This window comes from Phyllostomus discolor, chromosome 9, assembly GCF_004126475.2.
Source record: "Phyllostomus discolor isolate MPI-MPIP mPhyDis1 chromosome 9, mPhyDis1.pri.v3, whole genome shotgun sequence".
NCBI lineage: Eukaryota > Metazoa > Chordata > Mammalia > Chiroptera > Phyllostomidae > Phyllostomus > Phyllostomus discolor.
Window position 1 is genome coordinate 67035060 of NC_040911.2, and position 18708 is coordinate 67053767.

The 18708-nt window shown below is 39.1% G+C and overlaps 1 protein-coding gene across 6 annotated transcripts in view; it reads left to right on the forward strand.

Annotated features, from left to right (window-relative positions):
• Positions 1 to 18708, forward strand: part of DZANK1 (double zinc ribbon and ankyrin repeat domains 1) — a 135265-nt gene that overhangs the window by 56872 nt on the left and 59685 nt on the right. For all 6 annotated transcript variants that reach the window (XR_004899330.1, XM_036009489.1, XM_036009492.1 and 3 more), the window contains exon 8: positions 5674 to 5791. Coding sequence is in view for 5 of the 6 variants with exons in the window: in XM_036009489.1 (XP_035865382.1) it covers positions 5674 to 5791 (118 nt within the window). In the remaining variant the exon portion in view is untranslated. The remainder of the gene's footprint in view (positions 1 to 5673; positions 5792 to 18708) is intronic.

An 18708-nucleotide genomic window follows, 5' to 3' on the forward strand; every position in this document is an offset into this window, starting at 1 on the left:
CCTTCCTCCCTTTTTTTCTTTTTTTTTTTTATTTTGTTGTTGTTCAATTACAGTTGTCTGTATTTTCTCCCCACCCCTCCCCCCACGCCCCTCCAAACCCACCTCCCTCCCTTGCTTCCACCCTCTCCCTTGATTTTGTCCTTGTGTCCATTATAGTAGTTCCTGAAAACCCTTCTCCCCTCTGTCCCCCCACCCTCTCCTCTGGCTATTGTTAGATTGTTCTTATTTTCGATGACTCTGGTTATATTTAGTTTGCTTATTTCTTTTGTTGATTATGCCCCGTCCTCCCTCTTAGATGGCCCAGCCTCTGCTCTTGAGTGGTCCTTGCTTAGTGACTGAGAGCTTTTGTAGAACAAATTCACTGTGTTTTTACAGCAGGCTGTTCCTAATGAATGCCTGATTTTCCACACAGACCAACTCTCTGACAAGTCCAGATACTATCTGGGTCACAGCCAGTCATAGCCCATCTCTTCTCCCATCTCCAGGTGTCACCCAGTTCTCCAATTTCTCTGGTACTGTCCCAGCCTGCAGCCACAATCCCAGCTGGGGTATGCCGCCAGCTGTGTGTCTGTCTCTGTGTCTTTGTCTTCCTAGTGACTTTAAGTGTCCAGGTCCGTGAACTGGCTGCTCTAGGAGGGAAGGGAGCTGCTAAGACATAATCACTGATCTAGCTCTTCTGCAAAGCTGTCACAGCAGCAGCCTTGGTCTCCAGCGCAGGCTTGCAAAATCTTCTTACCATCCATTTTTAAGTGTCCTCTACAACTTTTGGCTTCCAAACTTCACCTCAGCTGGAATCCTGTTGGCTGTTTACTCTATTCCTCGGAAGATCAGCTAGGTGTCCCAGTTGGGTGCACAAGCAAGTGTGTTCAGCTCCCACCTACCTTGCCACCATCTTCCAACTCCTCTCAAAAATGTCTTTTATTTTACAAAAAAAAACAACTAAATAGACTTTTTGGACAACCCAATACTACTTTGTATATAACATAAGAACCTTATAATAGTATATTTCCAATAATTGAAAAATAATAGCTTTTGTGCTTTTGTCATACATTTTACTTTTACAAATATTATGAACTCCATTATGCATTATTACTTTTATTTCATATAATCAATTATTTTTTGAGGTCCTTTATACTTGTCAGGATGGGCGAGGTAGGACCAGTGGGAATCTAGTTACAATTAGCATTTTGGACTACAAATATGGCCACCATTTGGACTACAAGTAATATGGTGGCTGACCTCTGACCCAGAAGAGGTGACTGACGTCAGACCAGGAATCACCAATGCTATGTTGCTTCTTTGTTCACCAAGAACCAATCCTTGGCTCCCTCTCGAAATCCAGCCATATAAAACTCCCACCCTTCCCCTTCTCCCTTGTGGTCTTTTCTTGGTCTTTTCTTAGCCCCTTCTCTGGGCAGAGAAAATGTCACCCAGGAGCCGGGAGCACAAACTTCCAAAATAAAGTTCATCTGCCTGTTTCCATGGCTAATTGGTTGTTTATTTCCTAAGCAGGGTCTAAGAAAACCTTATAATACTTACTTATTGTGGTAAAATATGCATAAGTAAAATTTACCATTTTAAGCATTTTAAGTGTAAAATTTCATGACATTAAGAACATTTACAATGTTGTGCAACCATTACCAGTATTCATTTCTAGAACTATTTTATTGTTCTAAACAGAACCCAGTTCCCATTAAATAATAACTCCCCATTATTCCCCCCAGCCCCTGGTAACCTCTATTCTACTTTCTGTTTCTATGACTGTCTATTCTAGTTACCTCATTCAAGTGGAATCAGACAATATTTCTGGATTATATGGTAATTCTATGTTTCACATTTCGAGGAGGAACTGTTGAACTGTTTTGTACAGCACCTGCATCATTTTACTTTTCCATCAGAAATGCACAAGCGTGTCAATTTTTCATATCCTTACAGTACTTCTTTCATTTTTCTTTTTTTAGATATTTTTATTGATTATGCTATTACAGTTTTCCCAGTTTTTCTTCCTCTATCCCACCCCCCGTCCTACACCCCTCAACCCTCCAGCATTCCCCTTTCTTAGTTCATATCCATAGGTTGTACATATAAGTTCTTTGAGTCCTCTGTTTCCCACACAATTTTTTTTATCTCTCCCTATCTACCTTATGCCTACTAACCATGCTTCTTCTTCCCTGTAACTTTTACCCCCTATTCCTCCCTTCCCCCTCCCCACTGAAATCCCTCCATGTGATGTCCATTTCTCTGATTCTGTTCCTGTTCTGGTTGTTTGCTTAGTTTTTGTTTTCATTGTTTTTCTTTTCTTTTAGGTTCATTTGTTGATAGTTGTGACTTTGTTGTCATTTTACTGTTCACAGTTTTTATCTTCTTTTTCTTAGATAAGCCCCTTTAACATTTCATATAATAATGGCTTGGTGATGATGAACTCCTTTAACTTGACTTTACATGAGAAGCACTTTACCTGCCCTTCCATTCTAAATGAAAGCTTTGCTGGATGGAGTAATCTTGGATGTAGGTCCTTGCCGTTCATGACTTTAAATACTTCCTTCTAGCCCCATCTTGCCCACAAGGTTTCTTTTGAGAAATCAGCTGATAGCCTTACAGGCACTCCTTTGTAGGTAACTGTCTCCTTTCCTCTTGCTGCTTTTAGGATTCTCTCCTTATCTTTAATCTTGGGTAAGTTAATGATGACGTGCCTTGGTGTGTTCCTCTTTGGGTCCAACTTCTTGGGGACTCTCTGGGCTTCCTGGACTTCCTGGAAGTCTATTTCCTTTGTCAGATTGGGGAAGTTTTCCTTCATTATTTGTTCAAATAAGTTTTAAATTTCTTGTTGTTCTTCTTCTCCTTCTGGCACCTCTATAATTTGGATATTGGAGTGTCTCAGGCTGTCCCAGAGGTTTGTAAGTCTCTCTTCACTTTTTTGAATTCTTGTTTCTTCATTCTGTTCTGGTTGGATGTTTATTTTTCCCTTTTGTTCCAAATCATTGCTTTGAGTCCTGGTTTCCTTTCTGTCACTGTTGGTTCCCTGAATATTTTGCTTCCCACACCATTTTAATCTCAGTTTAGTTTATTATTTGATTTTGGGTATCCTGCATTTGTTTTTTCATTTTTCAACCAAGCTCAATCAGTTCTGTGATCATTTTGATTACCAGGACTTTAAATTCTCCAAGAGATAGGTTGGCTATCTCCTCATTGCTTAGTTTACTTTCTGAGGTTTTGCTCTGTTCTTTCATTTGGGCCATATTTCTTTGTCTTGACACACCTGATAACAGGGGGGCAGAGCCTTAGGTATTCACCAGGGCAGGGCAACCCTCTTTCCTGTGTGGTGGCACTGCCTATGGGGGAGGGGCCAGAGAGGGAACAATGCAGCTTGCCTGCTCACCTCTAGTGTACTTTTCAGCTTCTGTGTGAGACTGGGAGCTTTTCTTACCATCGCAATGGTGGTAGCCCACAGCCACCTCTGAGTCCCCTTAAATCATCCCCTCCTGTGCAGCGCACTGATCCTGGCAGCCAGTCTTACCCCCAAGGTCCACTGGATGTCTGGGGTTTTTCTGAGTTGGCCCTCGCCGTCCACCACCTTCCTGGTCTGGTTGTTCAGGCTGATTTTTTCTTTAATTCCTTTGGTGTCAGAGTTCCATGCAATTTGATTTTTCTGGCTTTTTTCATTATTTATTGATTTCACATTGGTTGTTATCCTCCTTTTGGTTGTGCGAGGAAGCGAAGGGTTTCTACCTATGCCTCCATCTTGTCTGGAACTCCTCTCATTTTTTTGATAATAGCTATCCTAATGAATATAAAATGGTATCTCATTGTGGTTTTGATTTATGTTTTCCTAATGGCAAGTTACATTGAGCATCTTTTCATGTGCTTCTTGGATATTTTTATATCTTCTTTGGAGAAATGTCTATTCAAGTCTTTTGCCGACTTTTTTATGTTGTTTGTTTTTTGTTAAGTTGACTTTCTTTATGTATTCTGGACATTAATCCCTTATTAGGTATTAATAACAGTATGATTTAGGAATATTTTATTCCATTTTAGGTTGTCTTTTCACTCCCTCGATGGTGTCCTTGGATACATGAAAGTTTTTAATTTTGATCACATTCTGTTTATCTATTTTTTGTGTGTGTCAATGCTGTTGGTAGGATACCCAAGAAATTATTGCCAAATCTAGTGTCATGAAGATTGTCCTTTATGTATTCTTCTAAGAGGATCATAGATACATCTCTTACATTCAGATTTTTTTATCCATTTTGGGTTGGTTTTTGTATATGGTGTAAGGTAAGGAGACAATTTTATTCTTTTGCTTGTGAATATCCAGTTTTCCTAGCACCATTGTTAGAAAGATTGTCCTTTCCCCATTGAATGGTGTTCACATACTTGCCAAAAATCATTTGACCATATATGCAAAGGTTTATTTCTGGGCTCTCTATTCTATTCCATTGGTCCATATGTCTGTCCTTATGTTAGAAGAATATAACTTTTATTAATTAGCTGTGTAGTAAACTTTGAAATCAGGAAGTGTGAGTCATCCAACTTTGTTGTTCTTTTTTTAAGACTGTTTTGACTATTTTGGGTTCCTTGAGATTCCATATGAATTTAGGAAAAGTTTTTCTTTCTGCAAAAAAAGGTCATTGAAGGTTTGATAGGTATTGAATTAAACCTGTAGATTGCTTTGGGTAGTATTTTCATCTTAACATTAAGTCTTCTGATTCATGAATACAAGATATCTTTCCTTGTATTTGTCTTTTTTAATTACTTCCTGAGAAGTTTTATAATTTTCATTGTACAAGTCTTTTACCTCCTTGGTTAAATTGATTCCTAAATATTTTATTTTATTTTTCTGGTGCTATAATAAATATAATTGTTTTCTTAATTTCCTTTTTAAATTATTCTTAAGAATACAACAGATTTTTTCTGTGTTGATTATTTTATTCTACCACTTCTAAATTTACTTAGTAGATCTAATAATGCACTTGTAAGTGTGTATTCTCCAGGATTTTCTACATATAAGATCATATCATCTGTGAAGAGAGGTCATTTTACTTCTTTCTTTCTAGTTGGATACCTTTTATTTTTTCTTGCTTAGTTCCTTTGGTTAGAAATTTCAATACTATGTTGGGTAGAAACAGGGAACATGGGTATTTTTGAGTTGTTATTGATCTTAGAGGAAAAGCTTTCAGCCTTCCACCATTGAGTATGACTTAGGGTTTTTTTATGGGGTCCTCAGCACATTGAGGATGTTTTCCAGGCAGAGCTTTACTGACAGTGACCCCCTAGATTGCTACACAGACTGGGTTTGATGCTCAGATAGGAAGTCTGAAAAGTGCAATATAGACATTACTGGAATTCCCTAGGTTTATCCTCATAAATCCAATACCAAAACCAATGTGATAGGATAAGTCAGATCCCCGCTAAGAAGTGGGATCAAGGCTGTTGATACCTTCAGCTGTAGTCAGGAAGTGAGATGGCCTACAGGTAAAGAATACCAGTGGTTACAGGTATGAGGTCAGTGTGTGATACAAATGACTAGAGAACTTGTTCTATAGCCTTTAAGAGTGTTCTGCTTTTTATATTTTTTAATTGTTTTTAAACATCTTGAACACTTTTAGATTTTTACCTGACTTCTTAATGTGAACCCATCAGAACACGGCCAATCAGGAACCTCTTCTGTTGTAGGTGTGCCCAGTGTCTTGCCCCCCGCCCATCTGATCCCTTTGCTCGCTTCTGTCAAGAATGTGGCTCTCCTGTTCCACCAATATTTGGTTGTCATCTCCCACCCCCAGAAGGAGCTCAGGTGAGCAGCACAGCCCTTAAAAGCTTCTTTCATTGGATTATCTGATCTTTATTTGCAGCAGTAGCACAATACCTGGCATACACAAACCATAAACATAAATAATTGTTGAAAATATTACTGGGAGATTAATCTTTTACTACCCAAATGAAAAAACTGTTTGCAATACTTGTTCCTTTGTGCATGGCCTTGTAAAAGCACAGGCTTAAAAAGAGAGAGAAATCTTATTGTTTCAATGGTGCATCCATGGATAAAGATGAGTTTCCTACTTGTGTGGTATTTCTGTTCATAACCTGGTTACAATAATGAAGTATGTTTTAGAAATAAATGAGATGTTTTAGTTACAACTTTAGATAGTGATAAAACACATCATTCTGTCCAAAGAAGCTGTTTATATTGACTATAAATAAATCAGAACACCTAAATTATAAAGTTTAAGTCAAGGGATCCCTGGGACTTCTGGTCAAGATGGTGGCATAGGTAAATACAGCTCACTTTCTCACACAACAACATCAAAATTACAACTACTATAGAATAACAATTATTCAGAACTGCCATAAATCAAGCTGAAAGATAGGCCTACAACTGTGAAATTAAAAAAGAAGTCACATCGAGACTAGATAGAGGGTGGAGGCACTTAACGAGCTAGTCCCACACACATGTTTGGTGGATAAAAATTGGAAGGCAAATCTCAGGAGTGAGGAGCCCCAGACCCACACCAGGCCCTCCAGCCCAGGAACAGAAGTCCCCATAACTTCCAGCTGTAAAAACCAGTGGGGATTGAGGCTGAGGAAGACAGAAACTCCTGGAGTCCCAGGCAGTTCCTCTTAAAGGACCCATGCATGGACTTACTTGGACTCACTCCCACTGAGAGCAGCAGATTGAAAGGTACCAGTGACATATATGGAGGGACTGAATCCTCCAGCATCAAGGCAAGGGCAGGGGTGCAGCTTTTTCCTAGACAGAAGTATTGATAGAAGCCATTGCTCCTTTGATGAGTTCTCTCCTCACAGAACAGTCAGGCTAGCACCATATCTGTGACTTCTTTGATCTGGCTCACACCATTCTTTCTACCCTGATAATTCCCAGAGGCCCAGTCATACCCAACTTTCAGGCCCACCAGAGCTGTATCCAGTGACTTTTCCATATGAATGACTTGTCTTGCCTCATGCTTCAGATTTTCCTAAAGTCTCTCAAACATGCAGCATCCAGCCTCCAGAAGCCCAGTACCTCTCACTAAGTGGCCCCAGGCCTGGCACTAGCAGCAGCCAGTCTTTGATCTCAGCTTGGCCTCACCTGGGTACCTCCAAGCCCAACTCAGCTAGCAGCCATCTGCAGATCACTTTGTAGCTTATGCTTGGTGGCCCCGGACAGAACACAGGCAGCGACTGACTTTTGACATGTCAACAGCAATCAAGGTTCAACTACAAGATGCGGGTATACACAGCCCACAAGGTGGGCACACTTGAGGACCCAGCTAGGGTGATAGGGGAGGCTGTGCCACTAGATCCTACAGGATACCTACTATATTAGGCCACTCTACCAAGCCTGGGAGACATAGCCTAATGCAGAGAAACAAACACAGGGAGGCTCCCAAAATGAGGATACAAGAAACATGGACCAAATGAAAGAACAAAACAAAACTCCAGAAAAAGAACTAAACAAAATGGAGACAAGCAAGCTACTAAATGCAGAGTTCAAAACACTGATGATAAGGATGCTCATTGAACTTAGGCCCTCAACACCATGAAAAAGAGCCAGTCAGAAATGAAGAATACACTAATTGAAATAAAGAAAATTTACAGGGAATCAACAGTAGATTACATGAAGTAGAGAGTGAACCAGAAATTCAGAATATAAGGAAGGAACAAACACCCATTCAGAACAGAAAGAAGAAAAACAGTAAAAAACCACCCCCCAAAACCAAGGATGGTGTAAGGAGCCACTGGGGTGTCTTCAAGCATACCAGCCTTTGCATCATTGGAGTGTCAGAAGGAGAACATAGAGAGCAAGAAATTGAAAACTGAGCAACTTCTGGCCAAGATGGAGGATTAGGTAGACACACTGTGTCTCCTCACACAACCAAAAGAAAGACAAAGACAAATTTAAACAAAAACTAACCAGAACTGCCAGATTCTGCATTTTGGACATCCTGGTCTAAAAGATAAATAATACCTGAAACTTGTCATGTTAGTTATTGTTCATTTGTTTGTTTGCATCATGATGGCACTTCCTTCAGGATTTTATATCTGGTTCTTCCACAGACTCCTAGCTAGTGGTTCCCTAAATCTAAAGGTTATTAGAGGGACTTCTGACCAAGATGAAGGCATAGGCAGACATACTGTTCCTCCTAGGACAAGCAAAAGAAGGAAAACAACAAATTTAAAAACAAAAAACAAGCAGAACTGCCAGAAAATCAAACTGTATAGAAGTCCGACCACCAAGGAGTTAAAGAAGAAACATTCATCCAGACTGGTAGGAGGAGCAGAGATGGGCAGCTGAGTGCAGAGGACTCACAGAAAGGTGGCGGCTGGAGGAGTGGGGTGGGCGAGTCTGTGGCTATCAGACTGAGTGGTCCCACATTTGTGTGTGGATAAACTGGGAGGTACAACTGTGGAACAAGACAGACTGCACAACCCAGGACCTCTGTGCAGGGAAATAAAGCCTCAAAACCTCTGACTGAAAAAACCTGTGAAGTTTGAGGCAGAGAGACAAACTCCCAGCCTCACAGGAGAGTTCATTGGAGAGACCCACAGGGTCCTAGAACGTACACAAACCCACCTACTTTGGAATCAGCACCGGAAGGGCCCAATTTGCTTGTGGGTAGCTGCAGCAGTAACTAAAAGCTGACAGAGCTGAAAAGCTGCATTGTTCCCTCTCAGATCCTTCCCCCACTTACAGCACCACAACACAGCAATGTGGGTTGGTCTGACCTCGCAAATACCTTAGGCTCTGCCACTAACTACATAATGGGTACACCAAGACAAAAAATGGCCCAAATGAAAGAACAGATCAAAGCTCCAGAAAAAATACAACTAAGTGAGTAAGAGATAGCCTACCTATGAGATGCACAGTTCAAAACACTGGTAATCAGGATGCTCACAGAATTGGTTGAGTATGGCAGCAAAGTGGAGGAAAAAGTGAAGGACACTTTTGAAAAGACAGAATCATGGATTCAAAGAATGTTTGGATGGTTGCCAAATGGGAGGGCGTTAGGGGGAGTGGATGAAGAAGTGAAGGAATTAAATAGTACTAATAGGTAGTTACAGAACAGCTACAGGGATATAAAATACAATATAGGAATGGAGTAGCCAAAGAACCAACACATGACCCATGGATATAAACAATGGTGTGGAGATTGCCTGAGAGAATGGGGGGTGTGAGTGGAGGGGGAAAGGGTAAAAAATGGGACAACTGTAATAGCATAATCAATAAAATATAATTTTAAAGAAGAATGGAAAAATAATGACAGAAAAGTTTCCTAATTTGGTGAAGGAAATAGGCATACAAATCCAGGAAGTTCAGAGAATCCCAACCAAATGAATTTAAAGAGGCTCACACCAAGTCACATCATAATTCAAATGCCAAAGGTTAAAGACAAAGAGAAAATCTTAAAAGTAGCAAGAGTCAAGCTGTTAGTTACTTCCAACTGAGCCACCATAAAACTGTCAGCTTGTTTCTCAAAAGAAACTTTGAAGGCTAGAAGGAATTTGCAAGAAATACTTAAAATGATGAAAACAAAGAACCTACAACCAAGATTACTCTTCCCAGCAAAGCTATCATTTTGTATCAAAGGATAGATAAAGAGCTTCCCAGACTAGAAAAAGCTAAAGGAGATCATCACCACCAAACCAGTGTTATATGAAATATCAAGTGGTCTTTTTTAAGAAGAAGAATATAAAACATATGAACAGTAAAATGGCAATAAATCCATATCTATCAACAATTGATTCTAAAAATAAACAAGCAAGAGAGAAACAGAATCATAGATACAGGGAATATTTTGACAGTTGCTGGATGGAGAGTGGTCAGATTAACCGGCCAAAAAGGTGAAGGGTTTAGAAGTACAAATTGGTTGTTACAGAATAGTCATGGGATGTAAAGTACAGCATAGGGAATATAGTAGCCAAAGAACACATATGCATGACCCATGTACATGGACACTGTGTGGATAGCCTGAGGGTGTAGGGGCAGGCTGCATGGAGGGGTGCAAAGGAAGATAAATTGGGACAACTATAATAGCATAAACACAAAAAAATTTTGAAAAGTTTTAGCCAAGTATAGATTATAATTGATATTATCCTACCAATAAGTTTGTAGTTTGTTAGAAAACATAGTTGGCTTACTAAAAATCAATGTGCTCACAAAAATGTACTCATCTTTTATGTACTTGATACTTCAGGTTTTTTGAATAAAAGGATCTGTGAAATGACCATAAATGTGAAAAATCAGAATTTTAAAAGGTAGTCACTAAGATGGAGGCATAGGTAAATGTGCCTTGCCTCCTCACAAAACTACAGCAAAAAAATACAGCTAGACTATGAAACAAATGTAACACAGAATTGTTTGAAAATCAAGCTGTATGGAAGTCCAACAACCACGGATTTTAAAGAAGCTACATTCATCCAGATGGGTAGGAGGGGTTGGGATACAGAGAGGCGTGCAAAGGTAGAGAGGTGCGGAGAAGTGCGTAGACATGGAAGGGCATGAAGAGGCACAGAGATGAGAATTCGCGGTCCCACATCCACGTGTGGTGGATAAAGATCTGGACAGATACCTCAGGAGTGAGAGATCCCAGACCCAGACCCAATGACCCAGACCAAGGTTTCAGTGCCAGAAAGATGAATCCCTATAACTTCTGGCTGTAAAGACCAGTAGTGTTTGGGGCAGTGGCAGAAACTGCAGGAATCTCAAGAGATTCCTCTTAAAGGGCCTGCAATGGACTTAGGACTCATCCCCCTGGGATTCAGCACCTGGGCAACAGCTGGAAGGGTACCAGAGGCATACAGGGAGGAAGTGAAATGACTGGCAACAGGGAAAGTACTGACAGACAGCTTTCTCCAGGGAAAAACTCCAGAGGCCAGACAGCAGCATTGTCCCCTCTCGGAGCCCTTCCACACATGCAGCGACAGAGGGTTAACAGGGGTTTCCCTGCTCTGACAATTACCCAAGGATCTTCCCCATACAACTTAACAGGTACGCTTTCTACAATAAACCATGCTAAAAAGACAGTGAGTCAAAGCAGCTCTACCTTATACACAGAAACAAACACAAGGAGGCTGCCAAAAGGAGAAGACAAAGAAATATGGCCAGCCCAAATGAAAGAACAGAACAAAACTCCAGAAAAAGAACTAAATGAAATGGAGATAAACAATCTGTCAGATGCACAGTTCAAAACACTGGTTATCAGGATGCTCCAGGAACTCATTGGGTATGTCAACAGCATAAAAAGTACCCAGGCAGAAATGAAGTTTGCATTAATTGAAATAAAGAAAAGTCTACAGGGAACTAATAATGGAGGGGATGAAGCCAAGAATCTAATCAATGATTTAGAATACAAGGAAGGAAAAAGTATTCAATAAGAACAGCACGAAGGAAAAAGAATTCAAAGAAACAAGAATAGACTTAGGAACTTCTGGGACATCTTTAAATGTACCTACATCCAAATCATACGATAGGGGTGCCAGAGAAAGAGGAAGAGGAAGAAATTGAAAATTTATTTGAAAAAATAATGAAAGAAAACTTCCCTAATTTGGTTAAAGAAGTAGACATAAAAGTCCAGGAAGCAGCCCTGGCTGGCATAGCTCAGTGGATTGAGCATGGGCTGCGAATCAGGCATCGCAGGTTCAATTCCCACTCAGGGCACATGCCTAGGTTGCAGGCCATGGCCCCCAGCAACTGCACATTGATGTTTCTCTCTCTCTCTCTTTCTCTCTTTCTCTCTCCCTTCCCTCTCTAAAAATAAATAAATAAAATCTTTAAAAATTAAACTAAAAAACAATAAAATATTTATAAAAATATTAAAAGGCCAGGAAGCACAGATAGTCCCAAACAAGTTGGACTAAAGAGGACTACACCAAGATACACCATAATTAAAATGCCAATGTTTATAGATAAAGAGTGAATCTTAAAAGCAGAAGAAAAAGCAGAGCTACCTGCAGAGAAATTCCCATAAGACTGTCAGCTGATTTCCCAAAAGAAACTTGGCAGGCTAAAATGTACTGGCAAAAAGTATTCAAAGTGATGAAAAATAAGGACCTATAATCTAGATTGCTCTATCTAGAAAAGCTATCATTTAGAATGAAGACCAGATAACATGCTTCACAGACAAGACAAAACTAAAGGAATTCATCATCACCAGGCCATTACTATGTGAAATGCTAAAGGGAATTTCCTATGAAAAAGATAAAAATTATTAACATTAAAATGGCAATAAATTCACAACTAGAAATATAAATAACTATATAAATAAAAGTGAAAAGGTAGTCACTAAGAAAAAAGATAGTAAGAAAAAGTGGCTAATTCAGTGAATTGAAAGTCTAGTTTTAAAACTAAGTTATGACTTCAAGCAAGAGGGTCCATTAAATGGACATGTCATAGAACTTAATTTAATTTACTTCCATGATATCTTTAAAATGCCTGGAAGAAGATAATACAACAAATAAAATAACAAACAGCTCCCAGTAGTTTGAAATGGCTCTTTTAAAATAATTTCTTTCTGAAATTTCTTATTTTTTTCAGACTATTGTCACCACACAATCTTACCTTATGATTTTTAAAACATTTTATTTATTTATTTAATTTTTGTACTCTATTTAAATTATTTTATTGTTGTTCAATTACAGTTGTCTGCATTTTCTCCCTCCCCCTCCCCCCACCCCCTCCAAACCCCCCTCCCTTCCTTGCTTCCACCCTCCCCCTTGGTTTTGTCCATGTGTCCTTTATGGTAGTTCCTTAAAACCCTTCTCCCCACTGTCCCCTTCCCCTACTTTCTGGCTATTGTTAGATTGTTCTTAATTTTAATGACTCTGGTTATATTTTGTTTGCTTTTTTTATTTTGTTGATTATGTTCCAGTTAAAGGTGAGATCATATGGTATTTGTCCCTCACCACCTAGCTTATTTCACTTAGCATAATGCTCCCCAGTTCCATCCATGCTGTCACAAAGGGTAGGAGCTCCTTCTTTCTCTCTGCTGTGTAGAATTCCAGTTTAAATGTACCATCGTTTTTTGATCCACTCATTTACTGATGGGTACTTAGGTTGCTTCCAGCACTTAGCTACTGTAAATTGTGCTGCTATGAACATTGTGGTGCATAGGATCTTTTGGATTGGTGTTTCAGGATTCTTAGGGTATAATCCCAGCACTGGTATTGCTGGGTCAAAAGGCAGTTCCATTTTTAGTTTTCTGAGGAAATTCCATACTGTTTTCCACAGTGGCTGCACCAGTCTGCATTCCCACCAACAGTGCACTAGGGTTCCCTTTTCTCTGCATCCTCTCCCACACTAGTTTGCTGATTTGTTTATGATGGCCATTCTGACTGGTGTGAGGTGCTTTCTCATTGTGGCTTTAATTTGCATCTCTCTTATGGCTAGTGATGCTGAGTATCTTTTCATGTGTTTCTGGGCCCTCTATAGGTCCTCCTTGGAGAAGTGTTCAAGCTTTTTCCCATTTTTTAATTGTTTTTTTTTTCTTCCTGGAATGGAGTTGTGTGCATTCCTTATGTATTTTGGAGATCAAACCCTTGTCCGAGGTACCATTGGCAAATATGTTTTCCCAAGTAGTTGGTTCTCTTTTCATTTTAGTGCTGTTTTCTTTAGCCATGCAGATTTTTAGTTTGATGAGGTCCCATTTGTTTAGTTTTTCCTTTATGTCCCTTGCTTTAGGGGACATATCCATAAAGATATTGCTGTGTGGGATGTCTGAGATTTTCCTGCCAATGTTTTTCTCTGGGACTTTTATTGTGTCATGACTTATATTTAAGTCTTTTCTCCACCTTGAATTTATTTTTGTATATGGTGTACGTTGGTGCTCAAGTTTCATTTTTTTGCATGTAGCTCCCAAAACCATTTGTTGAAGAAGCTATTTTTGCTCCATTTTATGTTGCTCCCCCTTTGTCAAATATTTAATTGGCCATAGACACTTGGGTTGATTTCTGGGCTCTCTGTTCTATTCCATTGGTTCTCTGTGCCTGTTTTTATGCCAGTACCAGGCTGTTTTGATTACAGTGGCCTTATAATACAGTTTGAAACCAGGTATTGTGATCCCTCCTGCTTTGTTCATCTTTCTCAAAATTGCTACAGCTATTTGGAGTCATTTATGGTTCCATATAAATTTCTGAAACATTTGTTCTATATCTGTGAAATATGTCATGGGTACTTTAATAGGGATTGCTTTGAATCTGTAAATTGCTTTGGGTAGTATGGCCATTTTGATGATGTTAATTCTTCCAATCCATAAGCATAGTGCATGCTTACATTTGTTTGTGTCTTCCTTAATTTCTTCATTCAGTGTTGTATAGTTTTCTGAGTACAGGTGTTTTACCTCCTTGGTTAGGTTTATTCCTAGGTACTTTATTTTTCTTGTTGCTGTATCAAATGCGATTTCCCTCCCTGATTTCTGTTTCTGGTGTTTCATTGTTGGTGTAAAAAAATGCCTTTGATTTCTGAGTATTGACTTCATATCTGGCTGTTTTGCCACATTAACTCATTAGGTCGAGCAGTTTTTTGGTGGAGTCTATAGGATTTTCTATGTACGCTATCATGTCATCTGCAAACAATGACAGTTTTGTTTCCTCCTTTCCAATTTGGATGCCTTTTATTTCCTTTTCTTATATGATTGCTGTAGCTAGGACTTCCAGTAGTATGTTGAACAGGGGTGGGGAAAGTGGGCATCCTTGTCTTTTTGCTGATCTTAGTGGGAAAGCTCTAAGTTTTTGCCCATTGATTATGATGTTGGCTGTAAGTCTCTCATATATGGCCTTTATTATGTTGAGGAATGCTCCCTCTATTCCCACTTTGCTGAGAATTTTTATCATAAATGGGTGCTGTACCTTATCAAATGCTTTTTCTGCATCTGCTGATATGATCATATGATTTTTGTCATTTGTTTTGTTTATATGGTGTATTATGTTTATTGATTTGAAAATATTGTACCATCCTTGCATCCATAGGATGAATCCCACTTGATCATGGTGAATCATCTTTTTAATGTATTGCTTGACATGGTTTGCCAATATTTTGTTGAGGATTTTAGCATCTATGTTCATCAGCAATATTGGCCTGAAGTTTTCTTTCTTTACTATGTCCTTATCTGGTTTTGGGATTAGGATGATACTGGCTTCAGAAAAAGAGTTTTGGAGTCTTCTGTCATTATGGATTTTTTTGGAATAGTCTATGAAGGATATGGGTTAGCTCTTCCTTAAATGCTTTGTAGAATTCTCCTGTGAAACCATCTGGACCTGGACTTTTGTGTGTTGGAAGGTTTTTGATTCCCAGTTCAATGTCATCTGCTGTTATTGGTCTGTTCAGGCTTTTTGCTACTTCTGTATTGAGTTTTGGGAGATTATATTTTTCTAGAAATTTGTCCATTTCACCTAGGTTTTCAAATTTCTTGGCATACAGATCTTCATAGTAATTTCTTACTGTCCTTTGTATTTCTGTGGTATCAGTTGTAATCTCTCCTCTTTCATTTCTGATTTTGTTTATTTGGGTCCTCTCTCTTTTTTAAAGGCTTGTCAATTTTGTTTATCTTTTCAAAGAACCAGCTCCTAGATTCATTGATCCTTAGAATTGTGCTTTTAGTCTCTATGTCATTTAATTCTGCTCTGATCTTGGTTATTTCCTTCCTTCTGCTTGCTCTGGGCTGTCTCTGTTGTTGTTCCTCGAGTTCTTCTAGACGTAGGGTTAGGTTGTTTATTTGAGATGTTTCTATCCTTTTTAGGTAGGCCTGTATTGCTATGAACTTCCCTCTCAGGACTGCCTTTGCTGTGTCCCATAAGTTTTGGGTTGTTATGAGTTCATTTTTGTTTGTTTCCAGAAACTTTCTGATTTTCTTCCCTAATCTCACTCTTGACCCATTGATTGTTTAATAGCATGCTCTTCAATCTCCATGAGTTTGAGTGTTTGGGTTTTTTTTTCCTTGAGGTTGGTTTCTACTTTCCATCCTTGTGGTTGGAGAAAATGCTTGATATGATTTCAGTTTTGAATTTGTTGAGGCTTGTTTTGTGTCCTATCATGTGTTCTATCTTTCAAAATGTTCCATGCGCATTTGAAAAGAATGTGTATTTTGCTTCTTTGTGATGAAACGCTCTATATATATTAGTTAAGTTCATTTCATCTCGGGCATTGTTCAATGCCATAGTACTTTTGTTGATATTTTGTTTGGAAGATCTGTCCATTTTTTACAGTGGGGTGTTAAAATCTCCTACTATAATTCTGTTGCTGTCAATATCTTACTTGAAGTCTTCCCAGATTTTCTCTGTGTATTTGGGTGCTCCTATGTTGGGTGCATATATATTTACTATGTTTATGTCTTCTTGATGTATTCTTCCCTTGAGTATTATGAAGTGACCTTCTGGGTCTCTTTTTATGGCTCCTTTTTTGAAGTCTTTTTTGTCTGGTCTATTGCTACCTTGGCTTTTTTTTTCTTTCCATTTGCTTGGAATATTTGTTTCCACCCTGTCACTGTCAGCCTGTTGTAGGTCTTTTGTTCTGAGGTGGGTCTCTTGAAGGCAGCATATGTGTGGGTCACGTTTTCTTATTCATTCAGCTATTCTATGTCTTTTGATTGGAGCATTAAATCCATTTATGTTTAAGGTTGTTATTGATAGGTACTTATTCTTTACCATTTTTTCGTACCTGTGTTCCTCTCTCTTTCACTGTTTTTCTTGCTTTTCTTAAAGCAGTCCCTTTAGCATCTCCTGCAGAGCTTGTTTGGAGGAGGTATATTCCTTGAGGCTTCTTCTGCCTGGGAAGATCCTTATTTGGCCTTCCATTTTAATTGAGAGCCTTTCTAGATAAAGTAGTCTTGATTGAAGTCCTCTGGTTTTTATTTCTTGGACTATATCTTGCCTTTCCCTTCTGGCTTGGAGTGTTTCCACTGAGAAGTCAGCTGCTAGTCATATCGGGGCTACCTTATATGTTACTTCCAATTTGTCCCTTGCTGCCTTTAAGATTCTCTCTTTATCTTGGAATTTTGCCATTTTAATTATGATGTGTCTTGAAGTGGGCCTCTTTGGGTTCCTCTTGATTAGGACTCTGTGTTTCCTGGATTTGTGTGACTTTTTCTCTCATCAAATTAGAGAAGCTTTCCATCATTACTTTTTCAAATAGGTTTTTTATCCATTGCTCTTCTTCTGATATCCCGATTATATGGATATCATTATGTTTCACATTGTCCTCCATTTCCCTTAACCCCTCTTCATTCTTTCGGAGCATCTTTTCCTTTTCTTGATCTTCTTGGGTGTTTTTTTCTACCTTGTCCTCCAGCTCGCTGATCTGATCCTCTGCTTCATCAAGCCTGCTTTTGATTCATTCTACTGTGTTCTTCAGTTCATAAATAGTATTCTTCATTTCCCTTTAGCCCTTGTTGATAGCTTCTATTTCCTTTTTCATGTTGATGTAGTTTGCAGTGAGTTCATTGTAGTTTCCCTGTAGTTTTTGGTAATTCTCTGTGAGCTTATTGAGCTTCCTTATAACCATTGCTTTGAACTCAATATCTGATCATTGACTTGCCTCTATTTCATTTAGCATTCTTTCTGAGACTTGTTCTTTCCTTTCATTTGGGGATTGTTTCTTTGTCGGCCCATTGTTTGTGAGACTCTTCTTGTTAACCTCTGCTTCTTAAATTTATCTGTTCTGACTCCCTCGATTTATCATATGAACTTCTATGGTAGAATACCTGTGAGATGCAGTGGTGCCATCTCCTTGATCTCCCCAGCTCACTGGTCTTAGGCTGTTGTTTATGTTGGCTCTCTGTATGTCTTTGGGTTTTGATTGTTGTTGGGTCTTTCTTTGGTGTGTCCTTCCCACCAGCTGGTTAACTGAGGGTCACTCAGGCCACCACCTCTTGTATTCTGTTGTGATTGTGTTGAAGCTGGTTCTTCCATGTGCACAAGGTTTTGAGGATTCTCTATTGCTCTTGTTCACTTGTTTGTTCTGAGTAATTTCTCCACTATTTAGTTGTATTTCCAGATAGGTCCTGGGTTAAGTTAGTGTTGCTTCCACTCCCTCCTTCACCTTCTCCTGGTGTTATCTGTTGGTGGATCCTTTGCTGGTGGGTTTCCTCTTCCAACAGGTATCCTGGTGTTCACAGCTTCCACCTACTCATCTGGTTTTTCAATATCCTGTACAATTTTTGGTCTCCTATCTTCATATATGCTGGGGTACTGTTGGCTGTTCCTCAGTAGATCAGCTTGGTGTTTCACCTGTGTGCAGGGGGAAGTGGACTCTGCTCCCACCTATCTTGCCACCATCTTGGTTCTCTCTTTTTATTTATTTTTAGAGAGAAGGGAAGTGAAGGAGAAAGATTGATGTGTGGTTGCCTCTTTGTACTCCCTACTGGGGACCTGGCCTGTAACCTAGGCATGTGCCCTGACTGGGAATTGAACTGGTGAGCCTTTGGTTCTCATTGCCAGTGCTCATCCACTGAGCCACACCAGCCAGGGCTTTTCTTTAGTTTTTAAAACATGGTTTCCTTTCATTCTTCGAATATTTTTCTATTTTAAAGACTTTGCATGTTTTTTCCCTTATATATGAGTATCATAGAAACATTTCTCTCTCTCTCTCTCTCTTTTTTTTGTGTGTGTGTGTGTGTCTCATAGATTTGTAAAAGCTTTTGGATACTTTGGGTAATAATTGTAGGTGAAAACATTGTAGGTAAAAGATGATAATTTTTGGTGAAATATTGTAAGTGGAAATAT